This window comes from Neofelis nebulosa, chromosome X (assembly GCF_028018385.1).
Source record: "Neofelis nebulosa isolate mNeoNeb1 chromosome X, mNeoNeb1.pri, whole genome shotgun sequence".
Taxonomy (NCBI): domain Eukaryota; kingdom Metazoa; phylum Chordata; class Mammalia; order Carnivora; family Felidae; genus Neofelis; species Neofelis nebulosa.
Window position 1 is genome coordinate 33297954 of NC_080800.1, and position 21992 is coordinate 33319945.

The window sequence follows — 21992 nt, forward strand, 5'->3', positions numbered from 1 at the left end:
TTGGAGCCTGTTTCAGATTCTCTCTCTCTCTCTCTCTCTCTCTCTCTCTCTCTCCCTCTCTCTGCCCTTTCCCTGCTCACACTGTCTCCCTCTCAAAAATAAACATGAAAAAAAATTTAAAAATTGCTAAATGGTCAGTAGGATTTTGTGTTACAACTAATGAAACAAATTTATGGGGAGGGTACCTGGCATTAAACTTATAATTAAAAGTCTAGTCTGCGACCAGGTATAAATACAGCAAAGCTACGTGAACCACGTAAGACAGTTCTTTGTTCCAAACACCTGTGCAATTTGCAATACTGAATAGTACTGGATTTGCAATGCAAAGCCCTATAAGGCAGTGCCTGTGTCCCAGCATCATGAGTGGGGCTTTTTACAAAATGGGAGTGTCCAGTCGTACCCCACCTCCCATAAAATCTTGGTCTGAAGTGGGGGCTCTGTTTTTAAATCCCTTCATATAATTATATGCTATATAGTAGCTGACCAGCTCGCCATTTCTTTCCTATGTCCATCCTTAATTCTGGTGATTACCCTCAGTTGAACATCGGTGACTGTGAATGGCTTTCATTTCCTGTTACACTTTCCCCAGGCAACATGAGATGAGGCACACAATTTACTAAAGATATTTCTTTATGAAGACAGCCACATTAAAATAATAACAAATGATGGAGAGTGGCCGAATAAGACCCGTTTGGGTTAATATAGAGCACATAATTTATTCAGACTAGAATATCATCTCCACTGATGGCAGGGAGTTTTCTCTCTTGTTCACTGATATTCTTCTGGTGAGCCATAGGAGGGCTCAATAAATATTTACAGAATAAACCCTGTATAAAGCAAGGATCTTAGTTCCTAACTTATGAGGTTATATATCCTGCTTTGCTTAGTACTGGTCATATATCCCAGCTGCTCACCCCAGCTCCGTTAAGGACCAGGAAAAAGCCTCCCTAGGTCTGTTGATTAGGCAGCAACCCACTTGGAATTTGTGGGAGCTCAAATCTAACGAAGAGGACTTGGGGACCTTCTTGTCCTTAACAGAGGAAAGATGTCGATTTACTTCATTCTTCTCTCTTCATCCACAGAGCCAGCTCCTCCTAAGATTCTATATTCCTTCTCCTTCCTTTAGGAGTAAAATGAAAATCGAAACTAACCACGGAGACTCTTTTCTTTATCATGGCCACCTGATCCCTAACCAGGGATGATGGTGGCAGCTCCCTTCATGCCCAGGTCACCCAAAAGGTCCTTTTTCAATGTATCGTTTATGTAGAAAGTGATTCTAACGGAATTTTATAGTCTAGCTCTCCTAAGATTGCTGGCTAAAACTTTCTGACTGGAAACCAGAAAACAATAAACCAGAATCACTTTCCCTTTCAAGTACCTGAAAACACAATGTCAACATAACAAAAATACTTTGGACATGATCGCACAAAGGGTTCTCTACCGAAGTGAACACAAAGGGAAGAAGGAAAGTTCTACACATATGTATAAATCATACAAATCATGAACCAGAAAGGTTGTGAGTCAGTAATGTCGTTTTATAGATGAAAACCATGAAGCAAGAGAAGTTAAATCACTTGCTCAGGGCCATATAATGACAAAGGCAGAAATTCTGAATTTCCCAGCCATGGTCAGACACCCCACCTCACCCCCACCACACCGGCTTTAGGTTTCATTTTTGTATACAGAGATGGTAGCACTTATGGTCAAACCCCCACTGCATCACACTGGTTCCTTTAGCCCCAAGGAACAGATTTACTAAAATGTATTTTAAGGTATTGGGGGAAAAAAGAAAAAAAGATCTAAGCAATTTTAAAGAACTCTGCCTTCCCTCCCCTGTTTCTCTGACCTTCAGGGCACCCATCACTCCTGCGGGCCCACGTCAAAAAGCTTGGGGAAGGAAACCTTTTTAGCTTGTTCTGTCAAAAGCATCTAGGTAAAAGAGTGATTGAGCCCTAAAATGTCACAAATTGTTCAGATACTGTTCTTCTAAGGCCATTTTTGTGAACAGCTCTCTAAAGGGACAAGGTAGGCAGTAATCACTTAAGTTGAGGTGACAATGGTTCCTGGAAAAGAAGATAATTGCTTCACAGCACTTGTTGCTAAGGCTCTCATGCACTTCCTCCCTGTCTTCCCGAATCGACCTTGAGGATTGGGGGACCTGCTGTCATGGTGGTGGATTGGAGAGTGCCCATTGTCTCTGATCTGGAGCAGGATACGTTGAAGGAGAAGGGAGATCGCCCAGGACAATGGTAGCAAAGGTGACCGTTTGTTTTCCAGGCCTGACCTCTGGGCTCTAGGACAGCACTTAAGAAAGATCAATCACACCTTTGTGAGCGCAGCCAGAACTGGAAGCTGCATTTGCATTTGTCAACTTAGACAGCCTCACTTTAAAGAGCTGCGTGGCCAGGGCTTCTGTAGAAACAGAGGTACACGTGGGCAAAAATTGCTTCGCCAGGAAATGGATGCTAGCAATGCTGTTAGGTTGGCACTTTATGGCTACCCAGTTGATGGGAGTGTGGCCGTTAAGTCACCCAATGAACAGTGACTTAAAAAGGGAATAATTTTTCCATCCTGACAAGAGTCTGGAGACAGGTAGTCCTGGTTGTGGTACAGATGCTCAATGATTTCCAGAAACTGCAGGATCTTTTCTCCTCCTCCATCATTCTTTGCATGTTGGCCTTTGATCCATGTGATCGTTGCCTCAGGATGCAAAATGGTTGCTGTAGTTCTAGGCCTCACACAAACATCCAAAGCACCAAAAAAAGGAGAGGCAGGTAACAGCCAAGTCCATCCACTTTATTTTCATTTATCACAAAATAATAAGCTTTCTAGGAAGCTCTTGCCCCAGCAGATATCCCCATTGATCAAAATGAGGCTACATAGCCAACCCTAGCTTCAGGGAAGGCTGAGAACTGAGTATCTGGCAAGAGACAAAAGGATTGAGATGATTGGCTGAGGCTGTTCACTATTTATAACCTGAAGCTAAATACAGTTGTCACTCTAATAAAATTGAGATCTAGTTATCAAGGAACAAGGGGGAGAATGGATGCTGAGTAGCTAACTAATGGTGGAAGGCACAAATATGTAATCAGAATTTCCTATTTGGAAAGGCATTTACTACATACTATTACTATATACTATATACTATACTATTACTATTTACTATATACCTGATTACACTCAACTACTCATCTCTATTTTCTGTACTCTCTAGCACAGTGTCGTGCACCCAGCAAGTACTTGAAAAAATGTCTGTTGAACCATGATTTGAGAATATTGCAATGATATATTCATTCAGCAGTGGCTTAGAGAAGGGTGTGATGTGAAATGTCAACTATGCATCCAGCCTTAATAACATATGTATGTATTTAGGTGATCTCTACACCCAATGTGGGGCTCGAACTCACAGCCCTGAGATCAAGTGTCCTGTGCTCTTCCGACTGAGCCAGCCACGTGCCCGTCATTCACTTTAGAGGCATCAAGAGGCCAGAGACTATAATATTCAAGTAATCAGTGCCAAGAGGCTAAAACAATTTCTAGTTCTTTAAGCTTTCTACTTAGGAAGAAAGTACATAAGAGAATATGCATCTTGATAACATACCTAGGATAGAGGACAGGTTAAACATGCATTAAGATCTCACTGCAAAGGACCTTTGGCCTAGCCTATAAGAAATGAAACCACTGAAACATACCATCTCATCCACATCCCAGAATTAGAGCCCAAATAAGTATAGATAAATTTGTAAATAGTTGTCATGAATCACAAAATAACAAAATTCTATTGCCAAAAGCACATTAAAGACCATTTTGGAGCGCCTGGGTGGCTCAGTCAGTTAAGCGTTTGACTCTTGATTTTGGCTCAGGTCATGATCTCAGGGTCGTGAGATCGATCCCGGTGTTGGGCTTTGCGATGGGCGTGGAGCCTGCTTGGGATTCTTTCTGTCCCTCTGCCCCTCCACCACTTGCACACGTGCACTTTCTCCCACTCAAAAACAAAAACCAAACCACCAGCTTAACTCCTTATTTTTTCACATGAGGAAACTGAGGTCCAGAGAGGTTACATGATTGGTCTAAAGTCACATAGTTAGTGAGAGACTTGTCTAGAAACCAGATTAACTTGAGAGGTATTTTACAGAAGCAAAGAAACATGGTTTGGGGTAAGTGGGACCCTGTAAGCTCAAAGTTTGGGGATGAGAAAAATAAATACACACACATGAAGGGCCATCCATTACTAGCATATCAATTATAAATTACAACAACTTAGGGATGTGAGCTGACACAAGCTGGTCCTTGGGTGGAGCCTGGGGCTGAGTGGTGAGCAACAGCAGGGTTATTTTATGATACAGATCCTGAGCACAGACCCCCCCCCCCAGGCCTATGGTACTGAATGGTGGGAGTTGAGTCACTAATTAAACTTTGGATGTCTGTTTCAACTATAGCTTATGTATCAGCTATAGCTTATAGCTTATAGCCTGTTTCAATTTATAGCTTATGTATCGTGCATATGCTTAATGCCAGAAATTGTGCTAAGGGTCTTTTGTGGAGTCCTTGTAGCAATGCAGTGAGATGGGTAGGTCTTACTTTTGCTGCTTTTTCCAAACGAGTAAACTGAGGCTTAGAAAGTACAGCAGCCCCCCCGCCCCCACTTATCCACAGGGTATACATTTTAAGACTCCCCAGTGGATGCCTGAAACCATAGATAGTACTGACCCCTATATGTACTATGCTTTTTCCCATACATACATACCTATGATGAAGTTTAATTTATAAATTAGGCACAGAAAGAGATCAATGACAAAACTAACAATAAAATAGAATTAAAACAATACATTGTAATAAAACGTATGTGAATGTGGTCTTTCTCAAAATATCTTACTGTACTGTACTCTTGTGCTGATGTGAGATGATAAACTGCCTACATGATGAGCTGAAGAGAGGTGAATGACACAATCGTTGGGCGTCTGGGTGGCACAGTCGGTTAAGCATTCGACTTTGGCTCAGGTCATGATCTCATGGTTCTTGGGTTCGAGCCCCGCATCAGGCTCTGTGCTGACAGCTCAGAGCCTGCTTTGATTCTGTGTCTCCCTCTCTCTCTCTCTTTGCCCCTCGTCTGTCTCTTTCTTAAAAATAAATTCACATTAAAAAATAAATTAAGGTGGGGCGCCTGGGTGGCTCAGTCGGTTGAGCGTCCGACTTCGGCTCAGGTCATGATCTCGCGGTCCGTGAGTTCGAGCCCCGAGTCAGGCTCTGGGCTGATGGCTCAGAGCCTGGAGCCTGCTTCTGATTCTGTGTCTCCCTCTCTCTCTGCCCCTCCCCCATTCATGCTCTATCTCTCTCTGTCTCAAAAATAAATAAATGTTAAAAAAATTTAATTATAAAAAATAAATTAAGGAAGTTAGGGGCGCCTGGGTGGCTCAGTCAGTTGAGCATCCAACTTCGGCTCAGGTCATGATCTCATGGTTTGTGAGTTCGAGCCCCGCATCTGGCTCTGTGCTGACAGCTCAGAGCCTGGGGCCTGCTTCAGATTCTGTGTCTCCCTCTATCTCTGCCCCTCCCCCACTTGCTCTCTCTCTCTCTCTCTCTCTCTCTCTCTCTCCCTATCAAAAATAGACATTAAATTTTTTTTTTTTAAATGACACAGGCATTGTGACTTAGCAATAGGCTACTATTGACCTGATGACTCATCAGAAGGAGGATCACTTCTTCGGGACTGAGTTTGCCCAAGGGTAACTGAAACCACAGGAAACAAAAGCTCAGATACAGAGAGCCTGCTGCGGAAGTAACTTGCTTAAACCCACCATGCTAGAAAGTGCTGAAGCTAAGTCTGGAACTCTGGTCTGTCTGATCTGAAAGCCCCTATGTTTTCTTATCATGCTGTGCTCCTTCTTTTGGCTCAAGAGCCAGACCCCTTCAATGCCTCGGGAACCAGAGTCTGGAATCCTGAGGAACCTTAGAGGCCACCTAGTACAGTGCTGTTCACTGGGTTGTTTCCAGACCAGCAGCATGCCCACTACCTGAGAACTTGTTAAGAATATAAGATCTCACTGGGGCACCTGGGTGGCTCAGTCTGTTAAGCGTCCGACTTCAGCTCAGGTCATGATCTCACAGTTCGTGAGTTCGAGCCCCACGTCGGGCTCTGTGCTGACAGCTCAGAGCCTGGAGCCTACTTCACATTCTGTGTCTCCCTCTCTCTCTGCCCCTTCCCTGCTCATGCTGTGTCTCTCTCTGTCTCAAAAATAAATAAACATTAAAAAAAAATTTTTTTAAAAAAAGAATATAAGATCTCAGGCCCCAGTCCACAGCTGTTGAGTCAGAATGTCTGCGGGTAGGGCCCAGGAGGCTCTGTTTTAGCTAGCTAGCTCACTAGGTGATTTTTAAGGCACACTAAAATTTAAGAAGCACTGGGTTAGTAGACAGATTCTAGTCCAGTCTCTTTATGTTAAAGATGAGGAAACAGAGTTGTGCTGACTTAACCATGGTCACTGTAGCAGAGTTGGATCTCAAGCCCAGACCTCCTGAATCCTAGTCCAGTGTGCTGTCTGCTGTGTTCTTTAGTTTCTCTATTACTGTCCCACAATATGTGCATTGGTTCCTGTCTTGGAAACACCGGATGAGGTTCAGTAGACCTCTGACCTGAACTAGCATATCCACTCATGTGGCATATCTGGTTTCTCCCTTCCACTCCTCCGTGATTCAGACCAAAGGTGTTTATCCAGACCTGGAACTATCTTCTGTTTGGGAAGTCTTTTCCTCTTCTTCCCTTTAGCTCTTCTCCTGTCCTCCTTTTCCTTCTTCATCATGTATTATTATTATTATTATTATTATTATTATTACCTTGCTTTTGAAAACCATTTTGCATTCATTCAATATTTCATAGCAGTGATTCTCAAATTTTACCATACTTTGGAATCACCCAGGGAGCTTTAAAAATACTGATGCCTGAGTCTCACATCCAGACAGTCTGATGTAATTGGTTGGGGGTGTGGCCAGGCCTTCATGATTTTTAAAAGCTCCCCAGGTGATTGCAGTGTGCAGCCAACCACTGGCAACTGCTTTTTTAGGAGTCTCACCATGACTGGAGGAGGTAGGTGGGGCAAGTGTTTGTGATCCCCTTTCCATAGATAAGGAAGCTCAGGCTCTGAGACATCTGGTGTCTTGCCGAAAACAATGAAATCACCTAGTGACACTTGGTGGCTTACCAGGTACTTATAATAAATCTTTAAAGCCAGCTGTCAGTCTGCAAGAATGGGGTAAAACCTGTTTTTCTTTTCTGGTTCCCAGTGTTTTTTGGGCTTGTGTTTCCTGACATGAGAAGGGAAAAGACACAACTTTGCAATGGCATCTGGGACCAAATGGTTATAACTGAAATTCCCTGCTCAATGCCTTTAATAACTCGAAGATAATCATGAACTAGAGCACCTCCCCATCCCCCCTGCCGTTCATCACCCAACATAATAATGGTCAGAGAACATCAGGAAAACCAGATGGAAGAGACTTGCTCATTCTGCACCAGCACATGTGCCCCATTTGGAGACCAATTAAGAAAATAACAAACCTGGCCACATTGGCTAAGGGAACTCTCCACTGGGGTTTGCAAATTTGAGCACGTGTTTCCCATGCATGGTATATTGGAAGAGAATTTCCCTTTGGTGTTTGCTTCTCTTTTCTGGGTATCCTGATCATTTAAATTATGGTGTGCAGTGTTCTTGGCTGGTGCTCGCTTTTATTTCCCTGGACGTCTCTGGGAACTTCCTATAGTTCCTTCAGTCTAATTTCTCACCCTTCCCAGGAGAGATCGTCTGCTGCAACCAGCCTCTCTGTTCCCATAATGCCTTGCTCCTTCAGGTGTGTTCCCTGCACCAGCAGCCACAGCAACAACATTACCACCTGGGAGCTTATTAGAAATGTAGAATCCCGGTCCCATCCCAGACCCACTGACTCAGAATCTGCGTTTTAACAAGAACACCCGAGTAATTGGCACGTGGTGGTTTAAGAGGCGTTGCCCTAATACCCAGAGTTTTTCCCCCATCATCCCACAGTTTAAAATGCTCTCCCTCCTGGCTACTTTCATTTATCCACTTCCTAATTGTCCTTCAAAGCTTAGCTTGGATCCCTCTCCATCTGTGAGTCCCCCAATATTTATTCCCTCCACCTTACTGCTATAGGTCATGACTTTTAGAATTTGAACCAATATTGAATGTTTCGTTATTTAAATAGTTCGGGTATTATTAGCCTAATTATTAAGATTACTTCTCCCCCCGAAGTGCCTTGCACAGGCTTTGCACAAACGAATTGTTCGGTTCATCAAGATCTATTTCCTGCTTGAAAGCTGTCCTTAGCCCTATCCTTTCTCTTTAAGCTCCTTCTACCTTAAAGGAGCTTCCCTGAGTTTTTGTCCCCTCAGCACCTGAAGTAAATCTCCACCCACTCCAGAGATTTTGTGAAGCCCTGGCTCTTCTCTGTAACCTACTGGGTTCCAACCAAACCACAACTCCAAAAAGTCATAAAAAGTAAAAAACAAACCAAAAAAAAAAAAAAAAAAACAAAAACCTAACCAATTGTGGATATTGACTTTCTCCAGAAAAGTTTCCCTAACTTTTTCATTTGAAATTATTTGGACTGGGCATTTTTAAAAAGAAGTTTCCTTTTGGGGTTGAGGTATTTTTCCTGCCTTACGATGGTGCCCATGGGAAACTTAGGATTGTCTCTGGCTCTCTCGTGGGATGTGCCATGAAGTGTTCTCTCTTTTACTGGCCCCAGACCCTGAGGCAAGAGACACATCTTTGAGACTACCATCTCCCCAAATTGCAGGAGGGAGCAGGGGGCACGTATCCTAGCTACCTATAAATCCCAAGACCTATCCTGGGGATTGTAGGCTCTCTCCTGAGGCTTGGCACAAGGGGTGTAGGAAGGAGAGCAGGAGCTCCAAACGAACTTTGAACTTCCTGGTTTCCTTTCTGCGTCAACTTTTCCTACCGTGAACAGCTTTTAGTTCCATCTTGACCTTATATGTCTTTCAAATCTACTGTTTATGGTATCAACTTAAAGTTCAAAAATACCCAGGTTCTAACAACTCAAAAACCTTTTCCTCAAAGCTGTGGTCCATGGTTATCAAGGCCTTTTAATGTTCACAGGTGGTCAAATGGCTTGTTTCTTTTCTCTGGGAAGAAGCCTCTGCCAGCACATATGGTAGTCAAAGGACTGGAGTCAGATAAATTGCTGATGAAAACACCAAAATTAATATAAGATTTAGTCTGTTACATATTGGTGTGATATAGGAGTGGCTTTCTGCATTCCATGTAGATGGGCAGTCACACACTCAGGACGTTTTGGACTGTTGGTTACTGACATTGGCACTGGCTGATCTCTAGCTATAGTAGGACTGCCACTTCAGAGGGCCTGTGGGTAGGACACTTGCCCTGGAAAGATATGTGTGGTGAAGGAAGCTTTCTATGGCTTGGTTCATCTCATGGATTTCCTTAATGAAAATCTCTCCTCCACATGGAGGTGGTTCAACCACTGCACAACCTTCAGGTCGGGTCAGGAAACATAGCCTTATTGTTCTCTGTCTCCTCAATCTCAGAGTCCAGCCCAACAGCACTAGTTCACAACAGACACTTGTTTGAAAGCCAGTGAAGGGCATCAGCTAAACTAATGAAACTGCTTAAATCAAACCACAGCTGACTTGCTTTGTAGTTTTGAGATATTGTAATTTATTTTAATTCAGTGTAAAAAACAATTAAAGAACCAAATCCATCCAAGATATCAGTACACACACAGGCCTTAGGTGCTACAAATACAGGAGAGGGAGTTTGGGTTTATTTTGGTAAATGCCTAATGGGCAGGGAGCCCCTTTTCTTCCATCCTGTCACTCCCCCTCCCCCCACCGCCCCACCCCACCCCGAAATGTCACTTCCTCATTCCGGGGCCTCTGCATCTCAGAAGCACAGTGGCCATCTTCTCAGAGGTAGAATGTGTGCTCACGTGGGTGTTCCTGTGTGCCAGGTGCAGGGATGGAAGAATGCCGGAGGAAGCAGACAGATGCGGTCACGTCTCTTCTTTCTGTGCTGTTTGCTCAGGGGGAAGAAAAAGAGCACACTCTTCATCTGTGTTCCTCCTCCACACACCTTTAATGAGCACTGTTTTCAGTTTTTATTTGCTCATCAATAAACCCAAGGGTAGGTCTTGTCTGTTCCCAGAGATAAAGAACTGCATGCATAACTGGTCTTTATCCAGCCAAACAAGCACAGTTTCTCTTTGTTTGTCACAGTGTTTCAGGGAGATAAGAGGAAACCACCCAAACATGATGCACAGACCCAGGAGGTTTTGAAATCCTTTGTAAACTCATGCTCTATTCTGAGCTGTGGATTAGTGATGGAAAGAAAGGAAGAGGGCATCACATATAACCTAAGTTGATTTTGCTCCTAGGTTTAAAACAAGCAGGTGAATCCCCCCACCGCCCCCCCACACACACACAAAGAGAGAGAGGGGAGAGAGGAGGGGGAAATCATTAATAAATGTTCAACTGAGGAAAGAATAAGCTGATTCAATTATTAGCACAGAAGTAAAAATAGGGAGAATTCAAATGAGAATATACCCCGAAAATAGTGGACCTTTTTCCTATCACAAAAACTTTCTGTCTTATGGATTCAGACCAATATTGGCAGACAGGATCTAAGTTCAGTTGAAGAGCCACATATATTGCCAAGAAAACGTGGGCTGGGACGAGGTTAGAATCCTATTTTAAATTTTTTTCTAATGTTTATTCATTTTTGAGAGATCAAGAGAGACAGAGAGTGAGTGGGGGAGAGACAGAGAGAGAGAGGGAGACACAGACTCTGAAGCAGGCTCCAGGCTCTTAGCTGTCAGCACAGAGCCCAATGCAAGGTTCGAACCCATGAACTTCAAGATCATGACCTAAGCTGAAGTTGGACACTTAACCGACTGAGCTACCCAGGTGCCCCAAGGTTAGAGTCCTATTAAGTCCATGCCTTTTGAGGCTCTTGCAGGTTTCTGAGAGCAAGGCAGCCTAGAGGGGTTGATGTGAGACTGGTGATGGAAGCTATTAAGTAGAGTAACACTAATAATAAACATAAGATCAGTTGGCACCGATAGAAGGGCACAAAGGAAAAGATGTTTTTAATAGCAAGTGAAAATTTGGGGTAGCAATTTGAGTAGATGCAGGAAATCTCCTAGGAAATCATCTAGGAGAAATTTGCTATTGAGCTCTGGAAAAACCCAAGGTTGAGCCCTGAAATGATGGTGGGAGTGCCTGGGAGGATAGAATCGTCAGGAATTTAAGGCAGAAAGGAGAATACCCAAGAGACAAAGATAGGTAGCTAATGGAAGGAAAACTTAAGTTGAAAGCCACAACACCATTGCTTCAGAGCAACCAGGTAGAAAATGAGGAGATAGTGAAGTCTTAGTGAAGCTGAATGGTGCTTCATGGTCTGTGACACATATTCTGCATTACTGTCTCTTTCCACCCTTAGGCTCATGAACTTAAATTGCCCTATGGTAGACTTTTGACTATATCTCATCTCCAGTTCTGGATAGTGAATTCCCTGTAGGGAAAAGATATGTCCCAGGCTTTCTAGAATTTCCCCTATAATACCGAGTATGGGGCCTCACTGGAATAGTAGCTCAGTAAGTGTTAATTGGCAGAATTAGTTAATGAACAGCCTCCTCTTTAAGAAATTAATTAGGTAATCCCAAATTAAATGCTAGATTTGAGGAGCCAAAACCTGGATTATATGTTACCCTTCTCATGTTGAGTAAGTCAGAGGAGCAAAACCCTGCAGAAGGAAAGGGAGAGAGGAAGAGAGAAAGGAAGGAAAGAAGAGAGGGAGGAAGGAAGAAAGGAAGGAAGGAAGGAAAAGAAAGAAATCATTAGTACTTTATTTCAGAAGGAATCGGTGAGTATAATGCTAGATATCGGGCAAAAAGATTTGAGGTGTGAGTCTTAGGAGAGAGGCCAAAATGGAATGGACTTTTCCTTGATCCTTGATTCATTCAATCAGGCCAAGGCTGAACTTTAGGTGATTTTTGGAGGGGTGGGTGTGGAGGTGGACAGTGGCCATGGTTACTCTGGCTAGTAATTTTCTGCTGCAGGTTTGTGTTTTTGGAAGGTTGACTTTGTGAAAGCAGAGGTCTTGTCTACCTTGTTCGCTGTCATACCTCCAGCATCCAGAACAGCTCTCTTGCCATATAGTAGGGACTTAAGAAATAATTGGGGAAAGAAGGGAAAAAGGGAGGGCTCTGCTTTCATGCAAGTAAACCTGGTACTTACTCGCTCCCTTATGGGTTACCAAAGTCCCCCTCAGGTTCTGTGTTAGCAATCAAAGATACCAAAAAGGTGAGATGCCACAGTCTTTGCCCCCAAATAAGTGATCGTCTAGTGGAGAGAGAGGGAGGGAGAGACAGAGAGAAACATACCAGGTGGTAAGTGCTCCTCCAAAGAGTCATGGTTAAAGATAGAGTGGGCCAAAGGGAGCAGGGAGCATCTCATCTGCCCTGAGGAAGAGTGGGCGGCAGAAAACATCTCAATCCTGAGCAGAATCCTAATAAACTCAACGAGGCTTTGTAGGCTTGAGAACGTTTTAATCTCTATAGTCCTAAAACGGACTGTGGGTATATTGAGTCAACTATGGAAGATGGCGAGTCATTGCATTTTAGCCATTGTCTATTCAGGGTCATTTTGCTACTGAAAGTTATTTTGCCTTGGTGCCCACTGGACTTTGGTTTCATTCCGGGAATGCAAAGGCTACAGTGAGTCTGTCATGCGGCAGCGTCTCATAGAATTGTGGCTTTATAAGCGCAGTCTAAATGACACAGACCGAAGGCCCATTGTCTGGTCCAGACCTGCACCACACACTGGGAGTAACAGCTTTGTTAAGCATGATGGGTTAGGCCCAGTCTTTGTTCTTTTCTGAGCACTCTCTCGTTCCTATGACAAGGATTAATGATACAACCACTGTAAAGTGGTCTTTGCATTTTATAAAAGCCTTTAGCAATAAAAGTGCGTGTTTCCCCATCAACACAGCAAATTTTCTGAAGAGGGTGGATAAACTTGACAACAGCAAGAGCATCAGTTGTTTGAAAAAAAGTTCTGGCTGGCTAAGCTTATTTACACAAAGGAAAAGGATGTGTGGGGTGGGGGGTGGATATGCTGATGAACTCTTTAACAAGAAAATCCAGGGTCTGAGGAAAAAAGAAGATCCTGATTGGACTTCTGCTTCTTGATTTCCTTACACAGGTACTGAGCCCAGCACAGATCAAATCAATTTGCCAGGCGATTCTGGACTCTGGGAAGCAGTACGCCATGAAAAAAAGGAAGCCATTCCCTCTGATGTACTCTTACTATGGAACTGAATACTTGGGTGAGTGAAGGTGTTGTTGGCAAAGTCCTGTAGGAAGAAGGGAGTCCCTGATACCCGCACTGACTACAAACTAGATTTTTTTTTGGGGGGGGGGCATAGGTCATTCCTCTTCATTTCACTAGAAACACTTTAAAATGCCACTTGAAAACAAATATTGATAGATACTACAAATCACAATTGAATGTTTGTTTTCATAGCTTGACAGAAAGGCAGCTATTGTAATGATTACTTTTACTAAAGACTAAAATCCTTATTCTAGATCGTGAGTTCATTGGCTGAATTTCACTGAAAGTTTGTGAACAGTTTATACACTCATTGCCAATAGTGCCAATGCACAGGGACACACGATGAAGCCAGTAACAGTTTCAAGTGTTTAATGCTAGTGGGTTACTAACAGACTGCTTACTGAATCACAATGGCCCCTTTTGAGCTAGAAGGCATGTAAAGTGAAAATTACTTACTCCCCTTTTGAATCTTTCAGTGGCTCCCTGAAAGAGAGTCCTGAGCATGACTCGCAAGGCCCTTTGTAGATTCCTGTTCCCTTCTCCAAACTCAGGCTTTATCTCCCTCCCTTTTCTCGGTCTGTGCAGCGTAATCTCCTCCAAGCCAAGTGTTCTCATAGCTTCAGAATCTCTGTGCCTCTTCCTTTTGCCTAGAAGGCCCAGCCTCCTCCAACCCCTTCAATTCTCTGTAATACTTCTACACAGACTTCAAGACTGATCAGACATCACCAGAGCTATTGAGAAACTTGGTGCTTTTGGAAAATGGGTCTATTGAATCCTCTCTGGAAAAACATTCACATGTTTCAGGTTTTGCCCTGAAGCAAAATTGGGCTGCCAAGTGTGGTCACCCTGCCACACTTATATTGGAGCCCTTATCACATCACACTCTATTTAGTGGCTTACCTGTCCGACCGCCTCAGCCGGCTTTGTGCACCTTCAGGATGTGGACTTTTGCTTACTTATCCTTGTGATCCCTGGTCGTTTACCAAGAACCTGTGCCTAATGAGGGTACCCAAATGAATGAGTGAATAGCTGATGAACAACTTCAGCAGTGAGCATATAGACTGGGAGTTCTCTGAGAGACTTCTCAAAGAACCTTTAAGTTCCTGACTGAGTTTCTCTAGAATCAGACCTTGAGACAAGGATTTGGATATAAATGGCTTGACCCTAGAAAGTGTTGATAGAGGAATGAGGAAGTGAGAGTACAGAAAAAGGTTAATAGAGGATGTAATAGTGAGCAACTGTGGGTAACTCAGGCTTGGTCCCACTGGGGTCCCTGAAGGCTGTATAGAATGTACCTCGGAATTATCCCACCTAAATAATGAGGAAACTGGAGTATTCATCCACCAACTCCCTGCTTCATGGGTTGAGGGGCTGCTCCCACACCTGCTAATTCCCTAGGACTTCCACCCTGCTCCTGTGGGCTGGGCATACCCCTGTGGCCAGAGAAAGCCTCAGGCAGAATGATCAATGCTTCAGGTGGAAGGTGAGGAAGAGGATAGGTGCACCAGAATGGCGAGTGTAGACGAGGTGATGGGCAGGACACTGACAGTGTCTGCTAGAGTTCCATAATAGAACTATTCTTTTCATTTTTTCATCTTTTTTAGAGAAATTAACATTCTAGACATTTACATGTATAGCACAAACCAGATGGCTATCTGATGAATAATTATTTTCCTGGAAAGTAAGCTTTTTTTTCCCTAACAATTTAAAAGCCATTGAAAGAAAGGCACCTTCAAGTATTACAACTGAATTTTAAGAAGAATCATCTTTGACAGGATAAAACTGTAAGGCCTTTTTTGGGCAGTCAAGAGTTCCGAGGGCCTGAGTGCAAAGAAAAAGCTTCACAGTTACAGAGTTGAGTTTAAAGAACAAGCCCTCCGAATATATTGAACCCAGCACCTCCCACCAACCAGCATTCTATTCATTAGGAATGAGTGAAAACCCCTGCAGGGCTGGGCTGACTTTTACCTTTGGTGAGCTAGCTCCTTCTCTGAAAGCAGGCTCAGGCCTTTGCTAGTACAGTACCCTATGCTGGAACTCCTAGGAATTCTTCAAGACTTGCTCAGATGACACTACCTGTGTAGACAGAACCTCAAGTGCCCCCTCAGATCCTCCCATGGTTCTGTTAGCTCCTGGTACACATCTCTCATAACAGCATTTATCACTTCATATTCTATTTGTCTATTTATGAGTCTGGCTTTCTCACTGTACCATATGGGGAGGTCTTCAAGAATCAGACCAAGTCACATGCATCTGCGTACCCCCAGGGTTTAGTGCCCGATATACAGTGCTAAATGTGAAGGATTAAGTAACTTAATACCTGTTATTAGTGTTTAACTTTACAGAAGAAGGGATTTAGTCTGTTTTGTTCATTCATTTATCTTCAACACCGAGAACAGTGTCTGGTACGTATTAGGTGCTTAATTCTGATGTGTTGAGTGAATGAATGAATGTTTAGATACCTAGAACAAATTATTTTTAAGCACTGTAGGAGGATTTTCATAAAAGCTATTGGTATGTTAATTACAAAGTTTAAATTTTTTTAATGTTTATTTATTTTTGAGAGAGAGAAAGACAGAATGCGAGCAGGGGAGGGGCAGAGAGAGAGACACCCAGAGGATCTGAGGCAGGCTCCAGGCTCCAAGCTGTCGGCACAGAGCCTGACGCAGAGCTCGAACTCAGGAACCGTGAGATCATGACCTGAGCCGAAGTAGGATGCCTAACTGACTAAGCCACCCAGGTGCCCCACCTTTCTTTAAAAAATTTTTTAAATTACATTTTATTTTTTTATGTTAATTGAAAAGTTTATAAAAAAATCTTTTCTCTAAAACAGGGGTTGTCACTAACTATTTTTCTATAAAGGGATAGACAATAAAGATTTTAGGCTTTGTGGGCTATATGTCTCTGTCACAAACACAGCTCTGCCACTGTAGCACAAAAGGAGCCATAGATAACACACAAATGAATGAACGTGGCTCTATTTCAATGAATCTTTATTTACAAAAACAGGCAGTGAGTCAGATGCGGCCTGCAGGCTGTAGTGTGCTGATCCCTGTTCTAACATATGCTCCCCAGAAGCCTAGTTCTTAGGAGCTTTATTATTATATGACTGTGTGTGCTTCACGTAATATTGCCATTCATTTTTTTATACTCTGTCCTTTCACTAAACCAAATGGGCTCTCTTCCCAACTGTGTGAATTAATTATGCTTTGTGTGTTGATATAGGAGCGGCTCATGGCCTGTCGTCCATTCTCCAGATGCTTCTTTCTTACCACGAGCACCTCAAGCCCTCTGATCAGGAGCTGGTATGGCAGAGTGTGGACTTCCTCATGGAGCAGGAGCAGAACTGCAACTGGCCACCTGAGCTTGGCGAGGCCATCGAGAGGGAGAATGAGCTGGTGCACTGGTGCCATGGCGCCCCAGGTCTCACCCACGCTATTATCTGAAAACATTGCCTTTCACTGGGCTTAGCCAAAGAGAGGTGTTTTTCTCTGAGAAGTGACGGTATTTCTCATCTATGCGATGACTACATGAGATTGAAAGGTCAAGATGAAACTTGTCAGAGCTAAAAAAGTCTTGATCCGTAAAGGATCTCCAGGACTGATCCTGTAGTTTTAAGGATACATGATCAGTGTCTATTTGTATATAAATTAAACTAGCACTGTCCAATAAAATATAAGATGAGCCACATATGAAATTAAATTTTTAGTAGCCTCATTAAAATGTAAAAAGACACAGGTGAAACGAATCTCAGTAAGATATATTTTATAACCCAACATACCCCAAGTATGATTTCAACATGCAAACAATTTAAAAATTAAGCTGTTTTATACCTTTTTCATACTAAAGTCTTGGAAACCCAGTGCATATCTTATAGTGATACCCCATCGCAATTCCGACTAGCCACATAGAAAGTACTTAATAGGTACATTGGACAGTGTGGATCTGGAGGCTGGTAGTTCAAAATGTGGTCCCTGGACCAGTGGCATGGGCAACATGGAGCTGGTTAGAAATGCAGAGCTTCAGGCCCCACCCCAGACCCACTGAATCAGAATCTGCACGTTCACAAGATCCCTGCGTAATCTATATGTGCATTAAAGTTTGAGATGCACCATTCTATAATTCTTCAAATGAGGATTTTCATCATTACCTCGTAAAAAGTCTAGAGAACTGAGAAGCCATTTGCAGTGAATTCTCTGGAATTGAGCCTAGAAACTTATCAGACTCCATCTTTTCTTTCTCTTTTTTAAACAAAATCCCATTACACTGTTAGGCCTTCTGAGAAGGGGCAGTTTGAAATAAGTTAAGTTCAAATAAATCAATTAATTTTGGTCGAGTGGCCGGGGGAGAGATTTAAAATAGCAAAATAACACAAAAAGTTTGGATTAGGAACAGATTTAATTTTCAAGGCTATGCTTCAATGCCGTGAGCACAACTGTAGAATATATTAGATTTCTCTGTAGTTTGTTACCTGATTTTTATTACTTCCTTTCCCCTCCTTCTCTAATTAATGTTCTTTAATCCCACTGTAATTCGGTTTTTTTCTTTGGTCCTGTCTCAGTTCAATAATAACATAAGTTTTGGCTCATTGGCCAGATTCTCTCTGCCGGCCGCATTCACCTAAGGAAGGGACTTCAAAGGCTCCTGTGTGTGCTTGTACCAGCGCCAGGCATTGTGCATTATGTCCAAGCTAATTCCCGCTGGTGGTAATTTGAGTCCATTTCTTCTTGCTTTGAACTTTTTGGAGAAAAACACGGTTGCTGACCATTCTGGAAATGCTCTCTCTTCATGTTACACTCAGCACCCCACTTCCCATTTCTCGTGAATCATTTTGAGTGATGGTTTGAGTGATGGCGGATACGCCAAGCACCCCCCGAAATCCTTGAATTTCGGAGGTGTCCCAAGTTAAATATAGAGTATTTTAAAGGGACTCAATGTGCTGGTAAGAGCCCTATGAAGCATGGGAAGATAATCCATTAAAACAAGTGACTGGGTCAGTTCACTGATGTGGGTGTCTTACAGGGCACTTATTTTGTCCTCTTTATATGCCACATGACTTCTGTCTTTGTAAATCCTGTGCTGTAACAGTATAGCGTAGGATTCATCACCTTGGGGACTTTATTTGTCCTCATATATCATTCACGTTCAGTGTCTTGGTAAGATTAAATATAGGCTGCAGAGCAAAATCATTTAACCCACGTTTTCACTGGACTGCCCCAAATAAACCAAGTCACAAATGAATAAAGAACCAAATGGGGCCCGTTATTTATGCCAACCTGCACTCCCAATCAAGGGTATTAGTCTTCCTTTTATGAAATGTGCCCAAAACAGCATAAGAATGATTATAAATCTGATAAGTACAGGTTAAAAACCATCATGATTTTTCTGAATTCAGCAACAGTAAGCTCTCCCAAAATTCTAAACCAGATGACTTAGAAAAATAATTTTCACTTGTTCGAGGAAAATATTTTTGAGGCTAGATTTGTGAACAGCACAGATGGTTTGGGGCAGCAGACTGATTCTGTGATTAAAAACCTGCCAGAGATAATCCAAATGTGGAATTTCATCAGTGATACCTTATCTCCCCCTATAATTGTTTCCTATTGACTGTCCTTCACCCCACCTCTACAGGTGACAGACAGCCTTAGTTACCATGTATGCGGTGTGGAAGTAGTTCTTGACTCGAAGTGAATAACCTTGGGTTCTAATTGTAGCTCCAACACTAACCACTAAATGACCTTGAGAAAACGCTTTGTGCCTTTTGTGCCTCTGTTTCTTCATCTGTGAAATGAGTCTGTTGAGATTCCTATGACCTCTTCATAGCCTTAATGATTCTGAAATGCAGGATGAGAGTCATTTACAAAATCATTCAAATAAATGCTGTGGCTAAAATAAACTCTGGATTGCATTATGTTATGTCACTACTGTGGTGGCACTGACAGTGCATTTCCTTTACTCTGTGTGAAACACAGGTGTGGCTCATTTTTAACATCATTTCACAAGGGCTCCTGAGTATGTGACCTTGAATGGAGAACAAGGGCTTGTGCAGTGCACGTGTCTTTGGTCACTAAACCTTGTCGTGCACTGTATAATGCACACCTCTGTGCAATTACGGACTGCACAGCGGACTTGGGTGGTGATTCTCCAATGTGTTGAAACTATGCATGCCAAGTCGAGCTGTCACAGGGCTCTGCTAGATTGCACGCTTGCACAGGTTTGGCTTCTCAAGCCATATTTCTTAAGTAATGGTTTCTCCCCCCCCACCCCAACTTGTGTTTGGTAAACACATAATCGTTGCTGACTTAGGTTTCTTATCAGTGCTCTGGCGACAAAATGACACGGTTCCTATCAAAAGCAAAGAAACCCAACATCCTTCCTTTTAGATTAAGCAGCCTTATTGTGGATTTCAATGGGGTCAGGTTAGAATATGTTTAGAAGTCTTCTAAGGTCCCTTCCATGTACCATTCTGTGATCCAGGCTGCAGGAAGAGGCCCTTTGTCTCTTGCCAGAACCATAGAATCAATGGCTATTAAGCTGCCTTGGGCTAATACATCCGTTGGACCGTATCAGCCCTTCTTGTTTCCACACCTCATTTCCGATTCAGGGTTGGCCTGTACCGGGGTGGGAAATGAGACGTTCTAAGGTCAGCAGACATTTATGGAGCCCCTGCCATGTCAAATGCCATGCCACAGACTAGGGGAGCAAAAACGGATGGGATGGAGTTCCCGCCCTTGGGTGGTTTGCACTATCCTAGGGGAGCCAGGCATATAAACAGGTAATTTTAATATGATATAGTGTAAGTGCTAAGATTTGTATAGGGAATGATGGGAACTCAGGAGAGGGATTCCTGGTGCCCCTCCAGGTTTAGGGAAGGCTTCCAGGAGGCAGTGATGCCTGAGGTAAGTTGGCCAAGCCAGGAAAGTTGGGAAGTGTGTTCCAAGAAGAGTCATTTAGAGGCTCGGAACCACATAGTGAAGGAAGGGGAACTGTGGGTGGTTTGGTTTTACTGAAGTGAAGAGCTTCAAGTAGGTAATGGAGGAGAAGAGGAAGAACAGAGTCACAAAGCTCAGTCACAAAGGGCTTTCTGTGTCTCACCTGGATACCAGCTTCACCTGGTCCTGAGGGGAAGCTGAGAAGCACAGATTACACCACAGAGTTGGTCCATCTTGAGGCAGGAGAGCTGACCTTTGGTATCCCTGGGTCAGCCAGTCATTGGCTGAAATCTGTGGGGCTGGTGGGCATATAGCATAGCCTCCCATTTGACTGAGGGCAAATCTCCCAGGAAGAGGGCAGCTGTGAGCTTTATTAGGGGCCAACTCCTAGCAACTGGGAGATGGGGCGCATGCCAGTAAGGTCAAGGGGATCCAGCAGAACACCCAGGGCTTTCAGTTCACCTGGCTAATACCTCCTCATCTTTGGTAGTCAGGCTAGATTGTGTCCCTCCCCCTAGTGGGCCTTTCCTGCCTCTAGGTGTGGGTTAGGAGCCTCCCTGTGTGCTTCCCCTCACATAACCTAATGGATGCCTCCAGTTAGGTTATAAACACTATGAAGGCAGGGGCTATTTAAAACCTGGGACACCTACTCCTGTACCTGGCATATGGTAGCTACTCAGTATCTTAACAGCCACCAAGTCCTGTGAGCCTTTCATTATTTAGCCTCTTTGCCATCTTTCTGCCAACATGATCAGCTCGTAGCTACCCCATTGTACTTCTGGAGGTCTCTCGACACCACTGTGGGACATTTTGTCTGTAATGCTAATCCTGTCATTAAAAATAAAAACCAGCCAATCCCTAACAAAACACTGCACCACTGGTCTTCATGTGGGTTTTTTGTCCTGGCTCCAAACCTTTGCCTTGTTGATCTCGATGCCTAGAATGCTCTAACTCATGTTGGGCCTGGAGTTGCCTATGCATCCTACAAAGTCCTGAAGAAAACCCTACTTCTTTTTTTTTTTTTTTTTTTTTTTTAGTTTTATTATTTAGAGAGAGAGAGCACAAGCAGGGTAGGGGCAGAGAGAGAGGAGAGAGAGAATCCCAAGCAGGCTCCGTGCTGCCAGCGTAGAGCCAGACTCAGGACTTGAAGTCACGAACCATGAGATCATGACCTGAGCTGAAATCAAGAGTCAGATGCTTAACTGACTGAGCCACCCAGGTGCCCTGAAAACCCGACTTTTATCCTAGGCCTCACCCAACTGTCTCCCTCAGGGAACTTCTACTTTTCTGATCCCAGTAGTGTTATTAACAGCATCATTCATTTTATGCTCCAACAGCATCATGAACTACATGTCCTATTATGTGTTAGTCACATGTACAAATTTTTCTCTCCCTTTCTAGACAGTGCCTTCCTGAAGGTCAGGAATCTTGTTTACCATTTATTTTATATTACCCGGGGCCAGGACTGGCTACATAATTTGGAGGGCCCAGTACAAAGTGAAAATGCAGCCAACTTTTAAAAAATGATTATTCATTTCAAGGTGGTAACATGCCCATGAAGCAAGCCCTGCCTGGGGCTATATATACAGTAATCAATGAACACTTACAAATGAATGGATACAAAAAATGAATAGACGTATAAATAAGCTCAGTTCTTTCAAAATCATCTTTCAGCT

The 21992-nt window shown here is 43.3% G+C and overlaps 1 protein-coding gene across 1 annotated transcript in view; it reads left to right on the plus strand.

Moving 5' to 3' along the window:
* LANCL3 (LanC like family member 3) overlaps positions 1–21992 on the plus strand; it is a 94819-nt gene that overhangs the window by 63327 nt on the left and 9500 nt on the right. The window contains exons 2-3 of the mRNA XM_058713149.1: positions 13256–13379; positions 16610–16807. Coding sequence (XP_058569132.1) covers positions 13256–13379; positions 16610–16807 — 322 coding nt within the window. The remainder of the gene's footprint in view (positions 1–13255; positions 13380–16609; positions 16808–21992) is intronic.